At 34.4% G+C, this 19,567-nt stretch overlaps 1 protein-coding gene across 1 annotated transcript in view; it reads right to left on the minus strand.

Moving 5' to 3' along the window:
• The window catches only part of AGBL3 (ATP/GTP binding protein like 3), an 86,676-nt gene that overhangs the window by 34,411 nt on the left and 32,698 nt on the right, over positions 1–19,567 (minus strand). Inside the window, 7 exon segments of the mRNA XM_003791663.2 lie at positions 3,650–3,762; positions 3,983–4,083; positions 5,060–5,186; positions 7,229–7,391; positions 11,853–12,632; positions 13,777–13,915; positions 19,284–19,391. Of these exon segments, the coding sequence (XP_003791711.1) occupies positions 3,650–3,762; positions 3,983–4,083; positions 5,060–5,186; positions 7,229–7,391; positions 11,853–12,632; positions 13,777–13,915; positions 19,284–19,391 (1,531 nt within the window).

Here is a 19,567-nt window from a genome sequence, read left to right on the forward strand (position 1 = left end):
AAATATTTCTAGGTTGTATTTTTTATGGATTAATTTTTAATTAATAGAATTTTTTTTGAGTAGTTTTAGATTTACAGAAAAATTGAGAAGATAGTACAGAGGACTCATACACACACCTCCCACCCCTTGCATAATTTCCCCAATTATTAACATGGTACAGTATACAACACATTTGTTAAATTGATAAAACAATATTGATACATTATTATTAACTAAAGTCTATAGTTTTACATTAGGATTTACTGTTTTGTTGTACCTTCTGTATGAGTTTTGACACTTTTTTTTTTTAACTTTTCTTTTTTTTTTTGGCTGGGGCTGGATTTGAACCTGCCACCTCCGGCTTATGGGGCTGGCACCCTACTCCTTTGAGCCACAGGCACCACCCGAGTTTTGACAAATTTATAGTGGCATGTATCCACCATTACAGTATCACATAGTAGTTTCAATACCCTAAAATCCTCTGTGCTTCACCTATTCTGTTTCTGAATGTTTCTTGTTATATAGTTCTGACTTTCTTATGTAAATGTGTTATATAAAAGTTTTTCCTCAAAGAGAGAAAAAGCCATTCCTAAAAATTAAAATAAGCAAAAACTGTATGGCTATATTGTAAAATAAAGTAAGTAAATATTTACCTTAACATAATTAGGACAAAATATTTTCAGCATAAGAGAAAAGAGATACAAATATAAAATCAAGGAAGAATAAATGCTATAATCTTAAATTTGAACTGGAAATATAACTATTAACTTGTGGGGTTTTTTTTCTTAAAAATACTAATTTCCTAACTTAATCCCCTGGAAAAAAATTTCTCGAGCTAATGATAATAACTACTATCTAGGCTATGTTATCTAAATACCATTTTTAACTAAAAGAAATAGGCCTTCTGGGAGAAATGGTGGATTCTATTTCTGGTGCAGGAATAAACAATATGAGCCTGGGAAATCTTATCATAGCTGAAAATTACAAAGATTAGCAGGGTTATGTCAAAAAGACACACAGACCAAGGGTCTTGTACTGGTCATATTTGAGAAAATTTGAGCTTTAGAATAATAATGACTGAAATTGGTTAGAATGCATCAAATAGAAACAAATAGATGAGTTCAAAATGATACTCTCCACCTAGAAACAAATTTATTAGTCATGAGTGGAGATTGCAAGGGTGCTAGCTTGAAGCCTGAATATACATGGAAAGAATCAAACATTTGTTCTACTTTTCCCATGGGAAAGGGAACCAAACTGAAATTAGTATATTCTTTCTGCCAACAATATTCTCTTAGCATTTATTCTTGCATTTATTATTCACAAACTTTTGTTATAGAACTTTTGTGTCATCTGTGCAAAAGTACCAGTTCTCTGTGAGTAATGACAACATTACAACCAATCTGGACAGAGAAACACACAGACAAAGGAATTATAAGACTAACAGAAAATAATTAACAAAACGGCAATAGCAAATACTTTACTATTAATAATTACCTAAAATGTAGATGGATTAAATTTCCCAATCAAAGGACAAAGAGTGGCCAACTACATGCTGTTTATGAGACACTTCTTTTAGATTTAAGGGTATACATAGGTTGAAAGTGAAGGGATGAAAAAATGATATTCCATGTAAATGGTAGCTAAAAGAGAGAATGAGGAGCTATTGTATCAGATGAAATAAACTTTAAGTCAAAAGCTATCAAGAGAGACAAAGAAGGATACAATAATAAAAGGATCAATCCACTAGGAAGATATAATAATAACTACATATGCACCCAACATCAGAATGACTAATTATATAAAGCAAACGTTGACAGAGCTCAAGGGAGAAATAGATGGCAATACGATAATACCGGAGACTTCAATACCCCACTTTCAATAATAGAACATCAAAAAGAATATCAGTAAGAAAAAGGAGTGAATCTAATAGATATTTACAAAATGCTCTTAATAGCAGCTGAATACATATTCTTTTCAAGGGCACATGGAATTTTCTTCAGGATAGATCACATGTTAGGTCACAAAACAAGTCTTAACAAATTTAAGAAAACTGTAATCATACTGAACATTATTACTACAATGGAGTGAAACTACAAATCAACAGCAGAGGGAAAATTGGAACATTCGGAAATTTATAGAAATTAAATGGCACACTCTTAAACAATCACTGGGTTAAAGATGAAATAAAAAAGAAATCAAAAAATAATTCAAAACCAACAAAAATTAAAACATAACATACTAAAATTTATGGAATACAGGAAAAACAGTATGAAGAAGGAAATTTATTGTGGTGGATGATACGTGATAGTTATAAGTCAAACAGACTCATAAGTCATGTGGAGATTAAATCAGTAATCAAAAATCTCCCAACAAAGAAAAGCCCAATATCAGACGGTTTTGCTGGTGAATTCTATCAAATGTTTGAAGAAAAATTATGGCAGTCATTCTCAAATGCTCCCCAAAATATGAAGAGGAGAGAACTTTTAATTCATTTTATGAAACCCACATTAAACTGATTCCAAAGATCTACACAAGGTTACTACAAGAAAAGAAAGCCACAGTCCTATAATTCTGATGAATATAGATGAAAAAATTCCTTAACAAAATACTGGGAAACTGAATCCAATAGCACATTAAAAGGATCATTCACCATAACCAAGAAGGATTTATTCCTGGGATGGAATGATGGTTCCACACATGAACATTAATGTGATATACCACATAAACAGAATAAAGGATAAAAAATCCATGATCTTCTCAATAGGTGAAGATATTAGTGATGGGGAGTGGCTGTAAATACAGAGGAGGCTTGCTTGCCCATCACCTCCAGCTGTGGGCTGTGTGGCTTGTTCCTAACAGGCCAAGCCAATTTTTCCATGGATAGGGGACAGGAGGCAGAGCTCAGGCAGTAATGCTAGCATTCTGGTTTCTAGTGGGCCACAGACTGATACTGGTCTGTGGCCACAGTTTGGGCACTGCAGAACTATATGACATTCTGGAAAAGGCAAAACTATGGAGATTTGTGTTGCCAGGGGTTGTAGGGAGGGAGGGATTAATAAATGGACTCTTAGGGTGAATTAATGTGATAAAAACACTCTGCATGGTAGTTTAATGGTGGATACACATACATATCATTATAAATTTGTCCAAACCCATAGAGTGCACAATACCAAGAATAAATCTTAATGTATATTATGAACTTTGAATGATAATGATGTGTCAGTGTAGACTTATTAATTGTAATTTATGTACCACTCCGGTAGAAAATGTCGATGGTGATGGTTTGCATGTATGGGGTTAAGGAAAATATTGGGAGTCTCTACTTGTACTTTCCACTCAATTTTTCCATAAGCCTAAAACTGCTTTATAACTAAAGTCTATTAAAATATAGAAAGAGAAACAAAAATAAAAGCTAACAAAAACTAATTTGGTATATCTTTCACATAGAATAAGTATACCATATACTATACTGCTCATATTACTTGAATGAAAGAATAAATCAAATGAACTCTTGAGGAAGTCTGGCCAAAATAATGTGTGTGAGAAATTTTTTTCCCTCCCACAGTTGGGATTTTTAGCCGAAACTGACAATTTAATCTTAGTATTATTATAAGGAGCACTATAAAACAGCACAAGAAATTGCATTACTTCAATATCCTTGAGTTACCTAGACTCTAGATCCAATGTAATTTCTATCATAGAATTATCTGAATCCTCACAGATCTTTTCCAAGTTCATACGTTTTTCCATTTCTTCTAATTCTTTCAGGCACTGATAATACTAAGGGAAAAATGATAAATGAGATCGTTATAAAATAACCTTATTTCTTAAACTATTTGAATATTTATATAACCTAGAACAACACTTATTGGAGCTTTAAGTAGCCAGAACCCAAGGACACCGTTAGGACATTAAAAGGAAAAATTGCCATAGGCCCACAAGCAGGTTACATGATCTGATAGGCTGGAATCTGATGCATTACCAAATGGACTTTGCTTACCTTGGTGCGGTCGGGATCACAATAGTCCAAGAGAGAATCACAAAAATGGTATCCCATTGACCCAAAGTCTTTTGTGCTGAAATGAGTGCCTCGTTTATTACCTAAAACATCAATAAGTTTATCCACCTTTGAGGATGAGTTAATTTTTTTTAGCAAGTAGGCCTAAATTGCAAAACTGAGAGTATTGACAAAACATCAATATGATTCCATATTCCATCCTTTGGATTTTCTTTTCTGGGGCAAGTCATTTAACAGCTTATTGCTTTCCTTGTTCCTTTTCCACCACCCAGACCAAAGGTGACTTGAAAGAGATCAGTCAGTGTTGTAAGGCAGAAGACAATTCAATAAGACAGTTACGGAATAGTTGGTTATCAGTTATAAAAGGCCCTAAGAATCACTTGGGTAGGATTTTATAGGAAAATGTTTTCATCATAAGCAATGTTATGTCAGTTTCAAAGTGCTTTAAGAACTGGCTGGAAATTATAAAAATTGGTTTCTGTCACTTTCCTTTGAGTTGATATATTTTCTGACAGTATGACAATTACTTTAATATGTAGTACTCTATATCTATATTTAGGATATGCTGGATGTGACCTCAAGATTTCTTAAATGAGATTGCAGATCATACTTTTGGTTTTTGTTCAGGGAACCAAGTGCTTCCATTTAAACATCAGTTGACCAAAAAAGTTATCTATTTCGCCTTGCAAATAACCAATCCAAAAAACTGATTTCTGTCATGTATTTTAGACATGTGCATCGCTTTCTTAAAAATCATTAGGAACTTCCATTTTTAAAAAATCTGCAGAAACCCCCTTAAAAATAACAAGCATTTAAAGATTAGTTATTATACAATCAGAGTATTCTATACACATGCTAAAACTTTCCTTTCTAAACAAAAGGAAATGATGGAATGGAGATAACTATGTAGTGGAAGTTTATTCATTCTGTTTATAGAATTGGTTAAATATCAGTATGTATTTAAACAGAAAGAAAGTGCTTACTGTACTATTAATTTTACATAAAAAATATCTTTGGTTTAAAGTTCTGAAAGCTGAGAATAAGAACACTTGGTTTTACCCAGGGTAGATCCACAGAAGGTGGCTTCCATGGTAAAGCTGTTCCTGATTCCCATTTTCCACATGACTACCCTTCCTGTTCCTTCTTTGCTTTTCCGAACATTAAATTTGCAAGCTGAGAATGAAAACTGAAAAGAAGCAAATAAAAATGAGATGCATTGTTCTGATACCTGTATCTTTTTTAGAAAGTAAGGTTGAAAACATAAAAGTAGTTATGCAAAATCTATAATTCTCACTAAAACTCCAGGAGCTACTTTTCATTTCCTGACAGTTTATTTGTTATTCTGTACTATTGCTCTGAGTGTTATACCAGTTCCTATTAGTACACTGTCTTCATTATTGTAGTTTTATACTAAGTCTTAAAATTTGATAATGTGATTCCATCAACTTTATTAATTTTTCTCAAAGTTGTTTTGCCTATTTTAGGTCCTTTGCATTTCCTTTTGAATTTTAGAAACAACTTGCTTATATCTGTAAAAAATGTGCTATGCTTTTGTTTGAAATTGAGTTACATCTATAGATCAGTTTGGGGAGTTGTTATCTGAGGAAGTTTTCAAAGATAAAATGGTAGTGGTAATAAGGTGGTAGCATTTGGGGCATTTTTGTTCTTTTTTTTTTTTAATCTTTATGTTCCTTTATTGCAGCAAGATTCCTGATTGGTATACAGTGATGTATTTACTAAACAGAGACCTGTGCAGAAATTACATACTATCCATCCAGACAGGTTTTGTTATAGTTTGCCTATTGATGGAATAGTTCCATTTATAAAGTTTTATACATCAGAAAACGTTGAATTTGACCAAGCTGTCCATTAATTCACCTCTGAAAAAGTGGCATTTAATTTCAGCTACTATATTTTAAGGTGTTAAAAAGCTTATGCATTAGGGAGCTTCTCTGCACAATGGCATTGAGCAGGCAGAGCAGAGTCCATCATACCACCCAGATTCACAGTCATGAGAGCTTTGTTCTAGAGAGTGCTGGGACTTAAACAAAGTGACTCCTAACCACCAACAAGGCCTTCATATTCTGACATCCTGTCTTCTTGATTGTGTTTTATAGGGCCAACAAAGACATGCCAGTAACTGCCCCAGTGCATAACTTGGTATTAGAGCACCAGTTCTGTTTGACGGTGGTGGTGGGCATTATTATTTTATATTCAGCTAAAAGGCCCATTTAAAAACTACGAATTGGAGATAAAAATCAAGGGTACAACACATTCAGAACTGGGTTTGAGCAATTTGATATCCCAAATAATGTATTTTCAGAAACCAGTGGCAAATTGTATCCACATTTCCTAGCCATGAAGACATTTAATACATTGATTCAAATCCCTTTGTTCAATCCACAAAGCCCTGAGATCCTCTTGCAAAGTGCATATCAAAAAATATAAAGTTGGGGTGACAAAGTTTGACGATGATGCTATACAAGTCAAACTTGGAAGATCAAAGAAAGTACATCTATTCTGAGAGAAAAACATCAAATCCTTTGTGCAAATATTTAGTTTTACTGTAACAAAGCAACTTGTACACTTTTAACATGTAGAACTGAACATCATCTTTCCTTTCCAGTGAAACAAAAAGAAAATTTAAAAATAAAAAGGAACAAAATTACTATAGAGAATGTCAATTCCAAATAAGATCCAACAGGTTCTGCTGATTCTCCCATTTGAGTGGCAGGGCTTAAGTCATCAATAGGAGAGAATTTATTTTAAAAGTGTCATCTTAAACAGCAAGGATGTCTGTTAAACATCACAATTAAACATCTTGGGATAAGGGAGGACTTGCCAAAGGAGAAGCCATGTTGTCAAAATGTCCATTAAACCCACCCGGACATCTCAAACCCACCCTCTGTTGACCTTCTAAACCCTATTTTTAAAAGTTTTTTCTTTCTTTTTTTAAACAAGAGAAAGTAGACAGATAATGTTGGTAAATGCTAACTGTCCATATTCACATAGAGACACAGTATTAAGGTGGTAGCATTTGGGGCATTTTTGGGTTTTTTTCCCCCATATTTTCAAATTATTGGTCACTAAACAGAACCATACAATTGCTTTCTTACGGCCAATTGTATAAACCAGTGAAAATAACTAAATGAAAAAACAATGTGCTGAAAAGGATTATTTATGGGCAATGTTTAGGAAGGAAAAGTTATAATCTTAAAAGATGCTTACTTTATCAGGACAATTTTTGCTCAACATAAGTGGAAAGATTCGTTGTTGTAAGTACAGTGCTTTAGACTTCTCGGTACCATTGCAGCCGTACATGAAGATGTTCTCTTTCCTACTGTGGCCATGAATATCACAATATAAAAGAACCTCTCGTTTCTCCATCAATCTACCAAGAAGAAAAAGAATAAGTTACTAAATTTTACCTCTCCATTTTTCTTCTATGGGTACAACTATCAATTTACCAAATTATCTTCTATGGGTATAACTATCAATTTATCCAAATAGAGTTTTTTAATACCCTGGTCTTCAATTTATTTCTCTTCTTATCTATTTGCCTGTTATTATTAATATACTTTTTAATTTAAAATCTACAGTAATTTACTATAAACTATATAAAACTGAATGCTGTGGTCTTTTATGATAACGACAAAATTGACCTCACTTCCAAGACCTTTCCAACAAGATCTCTCTGCTTTATTATTCCATTTTCCCATGCATGTCTTTGCCTGTTACCTTTCACATAAATTCTGACTAGGATACCTTCTTTCTTCATCTCTGGAATTGTAAATGCTATCTCCCAGTCTTCAAGACTGACCTCATGTCTCACTTCCTTTGTAACTAGTCAAGCCCATAGATTTTTCTTTCTTTAAATCCCTGTAGTGTTTAATGTTGGTACCATTTACTTGGCACTTGCCTGGGAAAGTTTGCATATTTTTGCTATGTAAGCTCATTAAAGATGGGAAATGCTTCAAATCATCCAGAACAGCACTATGCACATAATTAAGTACCCAATATCTGTTAAAAATTGAGTGCCTGATGACTTGGTCCTGAAGCTAACCAATATTTAATCCTTGATTAGTGTGGTGACTAAATATCATTTTGAGAAAAAGGTTACTAAGGTTTGAATTGATTTTTTCCAGTATATTTCTAATAAATATTTTATTTTTACTTTTTTTTTTTTTTTTTTTTTGAGACAGAGTCTCACTTTGTCATCCTGGGTAGAGTGCTATAGTGTCATAGCTCACAGCAACCTCAAACTCTTGGGCTTAGGCAATTCTTTTGTCTCAGTCTCCCAAGTAGCTGAAACTACAGGTGCCTACCACAATGCCTGGCTAAGTTTTTAGAGATGAGGCCTGGTTCTTGCTCAGCCTGGTCTTGAACTCCTGAGCTCTGGTAATCCACCTACCTGGGTTCCCAGAGTGCTAGGATTACAGGCACAAGCCACTGTGCCTGGCCTAAAAATATTTTAAAGAAATTATCATACATTCCTTAAGAGGACAATCCTTAGTCTATATAATTTAATACTCAATAAATAGAAAAACAACCAAAAATAGGCCCCTCAAACTGATAGATGAAAATGATTCATAGAAGAGGCTTTCAAAAGGTAAAAGAAAGGCGGTGTGTTAAGGTGATAGGATTATTATATTATTTAAATAATAAGGGTGGTGCCTGTGGCTCAAGGAGTAGGGCGCCAGCCCCATATACTGGAGGTGGCGGGTTCAAACCTGGCCCCGGCCAAAACCTGCAAAAAATAAATAAATAAATAAATAATCAAAATTGCATGTACCACTTATTATATCTGGAAGGATAAATACAAAATGTTAGCAATAGTTTATAATAATATGAAATATATTAGATTTATAGCATTACTAAGACCTTAAATCAAAACATTCAAAGCATCACTTCCATTAAAAACAATATGGTGAAATCCCAAACTAATATTTACTGCATGTATTAATTTATTGTCCTTTTCTCATTTGGTATCTAATAAATTGTAATTGACAACAGAAAACTGACATAAAACCACTAAATGATCATTACAAGTTTTAGAAAACTAGCTAAATTATAAGACATGAATATCAAGTTTGTAAGTGGGAAACATGCTGCACATTTTTAAACTCCAAATTCTCCAGTTTTAATGATCTTTCAACTTCTTAAAAGTAAGTTAAAAGAAACTTTTCTTTCTGGCTCAGCGCCCGTAGCTCAGTGAGTATGGCGCCAACCACATATATCGAAGCTCGCAGGCCTGCTAAACAGCAATGACAACTGCAACCAAAATATAGCTGGGCGTTGTGGTGGGTGCCTGTAGTCCCAGCTACTTGGGAGGTTGAGGCAAGAGTATGGCTTAAACCCAAGAGCTTGAGGTTGCTGTGAGCTGTGACGCCACAGCACTCTACTGAGAGTGACATAATAAGACTCTGTTTCAAAAAAAAAAGGACAGGAAAACTCTACTTTTTTTTTTTTTGCAGCTTTTGGCTGGAGCTGGGTTTGAACCTGCCACCTCCAGCATATGGGGCCGGTGCCCTACTCCTTTGAGCCACAGGTGCCGACCAAAACCTTTACTTCTAAATAATTAATTCCCAAAGAAATGCTATCCCATTGAAGTAAAACAGGATATTAGGGTCTCTCATCTTACATTAATTTAAATAACTTCAGAAATAGCTTAGATTTTCCTTTCACTCACAGGTAATTAAGATGTTTTAAGTATTTTACACCAAGTACTCCCTTATACTAAGATCTACACTCTCTCATTCTAATATGCTTTAAATATACTTAACCCTAGGTATACTTTTAGCTGCCCACCTTTCTACACATATGACACTGATTTCTTATCCCACTTATTTGCCTATGATTCATTACATTAAGTCTTTCTCTTTCTTAGAAGTCTTTTAAAAACTTTCTGAATAGACTCCTGCTTTAATCTTCTTACAAGGAGATCTAAGAAGAGCTGAGGAATTTAACATAGTTTCCATAGAGACAAGCCATGAGGTCTTGACCTGTAATTCCTCATGTGTCAGACCAGGGACCCTTAGTGTCAAAGAGGCATTAAATAGACATTATAGATATTCTAACAGATATCCCTTCAGTGCCCTATATATTATTTATCATATATATATTACTTTATATAATAAATTCCCAAGGAAATGCTATGTTGCTGCAGTAAAACAGCATATAAAGTGTTTCATCTTACATTAAATTATCTATACATGTGTATCTTTAATAAACTTTACAGTGATTTTATATTTACACAATAGTTACAAAAGTAGTAGAGACAGTTCTTATATATCCCTCACCCAGTTTCCCCTAATGTTAACAGACTACATGACAAAGATACATTGTTAAAGATGAAGAAACCAACATTGGTATTGCTATTAACTAAACTACCCACCTTTATTTGAATTTCATTAGTTCTTTTACTAATGCCCCTTTTCTATCCCACAATCCAACCCAGGAAGCCACATTACATTTATTATGTCAAGTCCCTTTTAATTGTTTGCCATGCCTGGGAAAATAAAGAAGTCACAGTTTTATCACTTAAACATGTCCCAAATGCATCCAAGAAATCCTGGAATTCACATGAGGGAGGGGCATAAAACCAGGGTTTTCATTCCTCATTGTGGAGCTCTGTGCTTTACTCCCTATGTTCCTAAGCAGATATAAAATGATAGAAAAGTGAAGGTTAAGGCTGAGCTGTCCAGGATAGTAGAAGCAGCTATTTCCTAAAACCTGTCAGCTCCTTTGAAGACCTGGAGGCACCCCGGGGATCCTCAGATTTGTAACAGGGTTCTTATGTGCTTGCCCTGTGAGGGCTACTGGTAGCAAAAATCTAGACAAGAATGTAAGCATTCTCTATAGAAATACTAATCGTTGTAACATTTGAACAACCCCAGATTGTTTACAAATAGTTTTCATATCTACATCTGCTTAAAATTAACAACTTCTTTCTTTTTACATTTGAGGAAACACACTGAATGCATTTTGTGCTTTCAGTGTTCCAGATCCTATTCCGAGTACTTTCGTAATAATTTGCACATTTAGTCCTCCTAGTGTTGAGGTATTATCTTATAAAGGACAAAACTGAGACTGATACTGCTTTCTAAACTGCACTGCTTGCATAGTTAATAAATGACATAGCAGAAATTTAAATGTGATATGCTGAACTCCAAAGTCTGTGCTCTTAACCAAAAAGGTTAAGAGGCTCTGAACTTGGAAAAACTTGGACTGGATCTGTGAATTCAATAAATCTTTTCACTGTAGCACATGTATATTCCTGATTATCACCTTAACCTATCAAAGAATTCACCCAATTATTCAACAAATAATTATGTTATGTGCATTTTACTGTTCTAGATTCTTAAATTCTAGAAAATCCAAACTGTTCAATTTTGGGGTGGGGGGAATGAGACTATTATTCATGAAAATGTAAATGAGTATGTAACCTGATAAGCAAAAGACTCATAGAGCCTATCCATGAGCAACATAGTGCCAGAAGGCATATGGGATGTAATTAATTTTCTCGTATAAAGGAGTCACTGTGTGAACATCAGTGGTACCGTTACCTTTTTTGAGAAACCAAATTTGGGATATGCAAGTTTAACTATTAGTTTCACAGAGCCACCAAGACATTCTGGAGTGTATTTCACTATTTAAAGGAAGGCTAGTGAATCTCCTGGCATAATGCCAGAAGGGTATAGAATCCAAGTTCAGAAGAATGGGGAAAAATAAAGTAGTTACATGGCAAACAGTCCTAAGAAAAGTTAGAGTAAAATGAGTGGGACTCTGGGAGCAAAATTCTTACTACCAAGTTTACTAAATAAGCATAGAGGTAATTTGAAGCTTATTTTACCTACGGATCATGTTCCGGGTATACCATACAGAAGGAAAAGATTCCTTCATGACAGACGTATAATTACGGTTTAAATCCCGTCCAGCTAAGGAACACCGATAATTTCCCACAATCACACCATCTGGATTCAGCATGGGTACCACCTTGAAGATGAAAGTGTCCCGAAGCAACTGCGCATCCTTTGAGTCTCCTAAAATATAATCTAGGAAGCCTTTCATAATCCAAGAGCTGTTGGTTTCCCCTGGATGGACCCTTGCAGTCAAAATCACGGCCTTTCGGGTTCTTGAGTCAGTGTTCTTCAAAGGGGTAGTGATTGTTAAAACATACACCATGTTCCTAGCAAGCGTGTGGCACAAAACACGTATTTTACAAAACTTTGACCGTACTGGGTCATTATTGATACCAGAAAGGTATTCTTGCAGGTTGGTGTAAGTGTAGGGATAGCAGTGAGCAAAGTAGCAGGTATCTTTGTTGTGTGGAAATTGAAATGTCCATGTAAGAGAGAAATAATGGCGCCCATCTTGCCCAGGGTTGTTCCTATAATACTTGATTTGGTCTCCTATTCTCTGCCAGCCAATTTGATGAGTGTTGGCCTCCTTTTCAGAATAGAACAGTGGGCGCATACCCCGATTGTAAAGACTAGCAGGCTTGATGAAGTTGACAATTGTGAATCTGTAGACTACTCCTGCTTGGGTATTAGTGACTTGGAAATAGTACCACTGGGTGTGTTTATTTGTGAAGAGGTCAGGGCGCACAGTCAGCTGGTATTCATATTCTGCCCTAATACACAAAAAGGAAGGAAAAGGAAGCACATAAGAATGTAAAAATGACATTTGAATTTAAAATAAAGAAAAACTATATTTGCCTATCATAAAAAGTTTATTAGAGAAAAATGTTCATTTAGGCAGTATCCAATAGCAAGTAACTCAGAAGATAAAAGTTTTAAAATTTTATATATTATTGGGTGAAAAACTGCTTTTATGCTAATTCCAAAGCCTTTGTATCCCTTTGTAACTCCAAAAAGCACATAAAACCATGGGTATTTGATAAAAATCTGGATATGTCAACCCAATCATATTTTCTACAAAATAAATGATTATAAAATTAAAGAGTTATTGAAATCGAAGTCCAACATTTCTTTCTTTACTTCAGACTTTTTTTCCTATTTTCTATTAAATTCTAATTCTAGGGATATAAAATAACTAACATGGAGAGATTAAAAACATATAAATTAATATGGTCACAGAGATTACAAAATTTGAGCTTCTTGAGGACAAGAACTGCATTTGATAACTATTTGCATCCCCATACTTAGTCACTGGAGATATTTAAATGAAGGCAAACATAATAATTTCACTGGAACATTGTTTATATACATAAAAATCCTGCCTGGTTAGTTGTGACTTTTTCTTTACCAAACACCTTTCTATTCTATCAGCACTATGTACTTATATGTGTGTGTGCATCTATGAATAGATGAAATGTTGCAAAACTTTGATAGCCGTTGAATCTAAATGATGGGTATATGGTACTGAATGTAGAATTTATTTTTCTCTGTACTTACATGTATGCTTAAAAATTTCCATATAAACATTTTTTAACAAGATAATGCCCTTGAGATGGTTTATGGAATTTGATTCCAAGAAGTATTCCATTAAAATGTTTGAGAGGGATTCTGTGTGTGTGACAATTCATATTCACTATATAGAAAACTTACAGTACAGAAACCTGCTTAACTTTAACTCATAGTTCTTAAAATTGCTTGAATTCACAACTTTCTATATTTCCTTCAACAATCTCTAAATAGCATCTATACTTCAAGGAAGTATAGTTTAATAATAGTTACTAAGAACTTTAATGTACCTTATATAAACAATAAATAGTTGATGGTCTAGCTCCTTGAATAAAAATAATTAAAACCTACACTTTGACTACCTTCTGTAGATTACCACTCTCAAACCTTGCTTCAAACATCAAAGTGTTGTCACAGGAATCCACAGGTTGCTTCAAGGGTGTTCGGTTGCCCCCAACTCGAGAATACACAAAACAGGGCTCTTTATAAGCTGATGAGAGAAGAATACCACAGCGATGTCAAGACATGCCTATAGTATGCAGGCATAGAATATGGATATAGTATATGGCCATACCATTTTGTGCAAGCCAGATCTCATCTAAACTAGGAAGAATGTGAAGCAATAGTACAAGGACTGTAAATTCTAAAGTATTTGACACTAATTTATATAGATTTATGTTGAAGTAAGAGAGTCTACGACTATTTAGACTAGAAAGGCAATTTCTGAAATAAATTTATATATTTCTCACATTAAAAATATTCATTCTAATTCTGGTCATGATGAAGGAATTGGCCCTAAACTTATCCTTTCACTAAATAATTATAACACTGGACAAAAAATAAGAGCAGTTGTCATGCATTTGAATAACCAAAAAGAACAGAATTACATAGGGTCATTGAAAGAAGATAAATACATGAAGCTAGCCTGTGTTTAGCCCGGGTCCTTTTTGGACTACAGCCTAGGGATGTGGCAAGATTGCTGAGGAGGCAAGATTGGTTATCACTTGGGGCTGTTGAAATTTGTGAGTTAAGAAACTAGAGAGAAGAAAACTACATAGAAGGAGAGCCTAAGCAGTCTATATAGTGGTTTCTTAGTACTTGGCATAGGTTCTGGCTACACAATCAAAGGATGTGACTAAGAAAGATAGGAGAGATCACTATTGCACGTGAAAGAATGTATAATTCGGGATATATTGGAATTTCAACTTATCCAGAGTGGAAAGATTTTGTGGAACACATTAGCCATTCAACTGCAACTCCAGAAGGGCTATACCTTAGGCATAAGGAACATGACCAAGAGTAAAATGAAATAAACCTGTCTTTATAAAAAATAAGACCAAGCCCGAAAGAAGCAAAATAATCTGCTAGCAATTTAACTGCCTACCAGAACAAAACTTGACATAATTAAAAAAAATAGATTTCCTATAACATATCTTTTATAATGTCCTGCATATGATAAAAAATTACAAAGTATTCAGAGAAGCAGGAAAATGAGTCCATGGAGATCCCCAAATAACCCAAATGTTGGTGTTGAAATTAACAGAGAACTTTGAATATATTTTCAAACACTTAAAGGAAAAGATAGAGATAATGAGAAAACAGATAAGAAATCTCAAAAAAAGAAAGGGATACTAAAAATAAAAAAAGAAAATTCTAGAAATAAAAATTGCAATAACAAATGAAAGATTTATTAGATGGGTTTAGGATTTAATTATTTCACATTGTATTCATAAATCATAACATCACTTTGTACCCTATGGATATATACAACTCTACTTTGTCAATTTACAATTAAAATAATTTTAAAAAGAAAAAAATGGTTAAAGATTGCAAAAGAAAGAATCAACAAACTAAGGACAAATACAAATGATCCAAACTGAAATATAGAGAAGGAAAAAAAAGAATAAATATCCAGTGACGTGTGGGACATGTCTAGAAATCCAACATTATATAATTGGAATTTCAAAGGACAGGAGAGGAAGAATGGCATAAAAAAAATATGTGAAGAAATAATGGCTGAAACTTACTCAAATTTGGGGGCAAAGTCCCTATTAACCAATGGATCTAAGATGTTTTACAAGCTCCATCAGGTTAAATATACAGATAACCAAAACTAGAAACATCATAGTCAAAATGCTGAAGATAGCCAGGGAGAAAAAGACACATCACATATCAATGGTTTCTAACTTATGATGGTTTGACTTAAGGTTTTTCAACTTTTATAATGGTGAGAAAGCAATAGGGATTCAGTACCCTCCTTAACTTATAATGGGGTTACATCTGGATCAACTCAGACCCAGATCCCTAAGTCAAACTTAGGATATTTTCAACTTTCAGAGGGTTGATCAGTACAAACCCTGTTGCAAGTTGAAGAAAATATGTATAGGGAACTGTCATACAAGCATACTATGTTCTATTGTGCTTCACAGATATTGTGTTTATTTATTTTTCGAGACAGAGTCTTGCTCTGTTGCCCCAGCTAGAGTGCAGAGGGAGTGTCATAGCTTATCCACCTGAGTAGCTGGGACTAACAGTATGTGCCATTACTCCCTGCTAATTTTTCTATTTTTTGTAGAGATAGGGTCTTGCTCTTGTTCTGGATTGTCTAAAACTCCTGAGTTTAAGCAGTTCTCCCACCTTAGACTCTCAGAGTGCTGGGATTATAGGTGTTGAGACAATGCACCTGGCCCTATACTATATTTTGTACAAATTGATAGTTTGTGGCAACCCTGGGTTAAGCATATCTATCAGTACCATTTTTCTAACAGCAGAAGCTCACTTTGTGTCTCTGTGTCACATTTTGGTAATTCTTGCAATATTTCAAATTTTTTCATTATTGTGTCGATTATGGTAGTTTGTGATTGGTGATGTTTGATGTTGCCATTGTAATTGTTTTGGATATATAAACTGCACTCATATAAGATGGTGAACTCAACATGGAAATGTTGTGTCTATTCTAAGAGCTTCACCAACCAGCCAGCCATTCCCCCATCTTTTTCCCTCTTCTTGGGCCTCCCTATTCTCTGAGACACAACAATATTGAAATTAGGCCAATTAACAACCCTACAGTTGCCTGTAAGTCCTCAAGGGAAAGGAAGATGCCCACAACTCTCACTTTAAAAAGCTAGACATGATTAAATTTAAGTGAAGACATCATGTTGAAAGCTGAGATAGGCCAAACAAAAGTTAGGTCTCTTATACCAGTTAGCCAAGTTGTGAATACAAAGAAAAAATACCTTAAGGAAATTAAAAGTGCTACTTCAGGGAATGCACAAATGATAAGAAAACAAAACAACCTTATTTCTGATAAAGGAGAAAGTTTCAGTAATCTGGATCAAACCAGGCACAACATTCCTGTAAGTTAAAGCCTAATCCAAAGCAAGGCCATGAAGGCTGAGAAAGGCAAGGAAGCTGCAGAAGGAAAGTCTGAATCTAGTAGAGGTTGGCCTATGAGGTTTAAGGAAAGAATCCATCTTCATTAACATAAAAGCACACGGTAAAGTAGCAGGTGTTGATGTAAAGGCTGTGGCAAGTTACCCAGAAGATCTAGCTAAGATCACTGATGTGGTTGTTCTCTACACTGAACAACATATTGTCAGTGGAGGAAACAGTCTTTTATTGGAAGAAGATACTATCTAGGACTTTCACAGTTATAGAGAAGAAGTCAGTGTGGCTTCAAAGACACAAAGGACAGATTAACTCTCTTGTTAGGGCTGAATAAAGCTGGTGACTTAAAGTGGAAACCAAGGCTCATTTGCCATTCTGAAAATCCTAGGGCCCTTCAGAATTATGCTAAATCTACTCTGTCTTTATGGATAAATGACACATCAAAGCCTGAATGACACCACATATATTTACAGCATGGTTTAATCGAATATGTTAAGCCCACTGTTGCAACCTACTGTTCAGAAAAAAAGATGTTGAAATGTTACGACTCACTGACAATGTACCCAGTCACCCAAGAGCTTTGATGGAGATGAACAAGGAGATTAATGTTTTCATGCCTACTACCACAGCATCCACTCAGAGCCCCAGAACAAGGAACAATTTTGACTTTTGAGTCTTACCATTTAAGAAATACATTTTGGAAGGCTATAGCTGCCATAGATGGTGATTCCTCTGATGGACAAAATAAACTGCAAATTTTCTGAAAAGTATTCACTATTCTTAATGCCATTAAGAACATTTGTGTTCTTTTTTGTGTTCCTTTATGGGAGGAAGTCAGCACAGCAACATTAAAAGAAATTTGGAAGTTGATTCGAATCAGCTCAGGACTTCAGTGGGGGAAGTAACTGCTAATATGGTAGTAATAGCAAAAGAACTATAATTAGAAATGCAGCCTGAAGTGTTAAGTGAATTTCGGCAATCTCATGATAAAACTGAAATGGATGAGGAGTTGCTTCTTGTGGATTTCATCTCCAGTAGTTTCTACTCCTGGCAAAGATTCTAGACTCTGATAGGAATGACTCCAATTTTGAAAGATGTTCTACTGTGGGTAAAATGCTATCAAGCAGCATCACATACTACAGAGAACTCTTTCATGAAAGAAATAGTCAATTGATGTGGCAAACTTCATTGTTACCTTTTTTAAAGAAATTGTTACAGCTACTCCAATCTTCAGCAACCACCATCAGTCAGTAGCCATCAACAATGAAGCAATAACCTCTACTAGCAAGAAGAATGTAACTTTCTGAAGGCTTGGATGATCATTAGCACTTTTTTTTAGCAATAAGGTATTTTTAAATGAAGGAATATACATTCTTTAAGATATAATGCTATTATTGGATACTTAATAGAATGCAACATAGTGTAAACATAACTTTTATATGTGCTGGAAAACAAAAAAAATTGTGTGAATAAAATTGTATGAATAAGTAAATAAATATCACTTTTTTGCAACATTCAGAGCTATTTCTTTCACTCTAGTTATTTAAAAATATTTATGTGAGTAATGATTTCTAGAATTGCTTACTGTTCAAGAAACCATCCCTGTGAATTGCTGTATGTCTTGCTAGCCCCTTAGGTAAAATACATATGCTTCCCTGGAAGTTATATTTAATATATGAAACACTCTAAGATATTGAACTCTGATGGCCAAATTGTGCAGGAGTCCCATACTTTCTCACATGGGTGCTGCAGGAGCAGTACAATTTTGGATATACCCTGAGATGTCTGTTTGATTATTAGCATACTCTATCATAAATGAAAACATAAGATTTTGCACTAATAGAGTGATCAAAGTGCAAATATGAATTCAAATAAGAATGAGTGCACTTTGCACTGTAAGTGTTAAGAATGCTTTCCTGAGATATAATCTTAGATGTTTTTTGCCATATGGGGTATTTTCTTCTCTTTTAAAGATGACAACCCCAAGAAATGCATCAAACAGGCATGAAATTAAAAGAAAAACATCTGAACAAGTTCATGAACAGGTGGTGTAGGTGGGGCATGAAATTACAAGAAAAACAACTGAATAAGTACATGAATGTGAGCTGTAGGTGGAGAGGGAACAATTGTTTCAGAGCACTCCACTGAATTTATTTTTGAAAATTGACGTGAAGCATAATTCATTCTAAATATAACTCTCCATTTTAACTGTTTAACTGTTTAACTGTTTAACTTTGCATAAACTAAAGTACACCTTCAAAAATGTAATTAGCACTAAGTCAACGTTTGGATCAATATGTAACCAAACATCTTTATGGAGACAGGAATTTCCTGGTAACACTAAATTTCTCCTGTAAACAGCAAAAGAAATATAACTAACCTGTTATATTAGGTATATTAGGTATATTATATACCTGTTAACCCAGGTAACAAACAATATTTTACAGCAACGTTTCTCATAATGTACCCACCATCTTCAGCTAGATAAACTATAGTATCTTCCTTGGAGTCTGGATAAAGGGGTTCCATTTCTAGGCCTGTTGGGATATACACTGGCTCAGGATAAGAAGGAGTCCAATCTGGGAAAAAAAAGGGGCGGGGCAATAAAGTTATTTGAATATGATTTCAAAATAAAATAGGAAAATTTTATTATATATTTTCAAATTATTCATTGGTAGGTCTAGACCAAAATAAATATTTTATGGTGGAGCTAGATTTTATAAGGGTTCATTGGCAGTAATAATGAATGGGGTCA

The sequence above is a fragment of the Otolemur garnettii genome, unplaced genomic scaffold, assembly GCF_000181295.1.
Source record: "Otolemur garnettii isolate 467f Iridium unplaced genomic scaffold, OtoGar3 scaffold00049, whole genome shotgun sequence".
Lineage (NCBI taxonomy): Eukaryota > Metazoa > Chordata > Mammalia > Primates > Galagidae > Otolemur > Otolemur garnettii.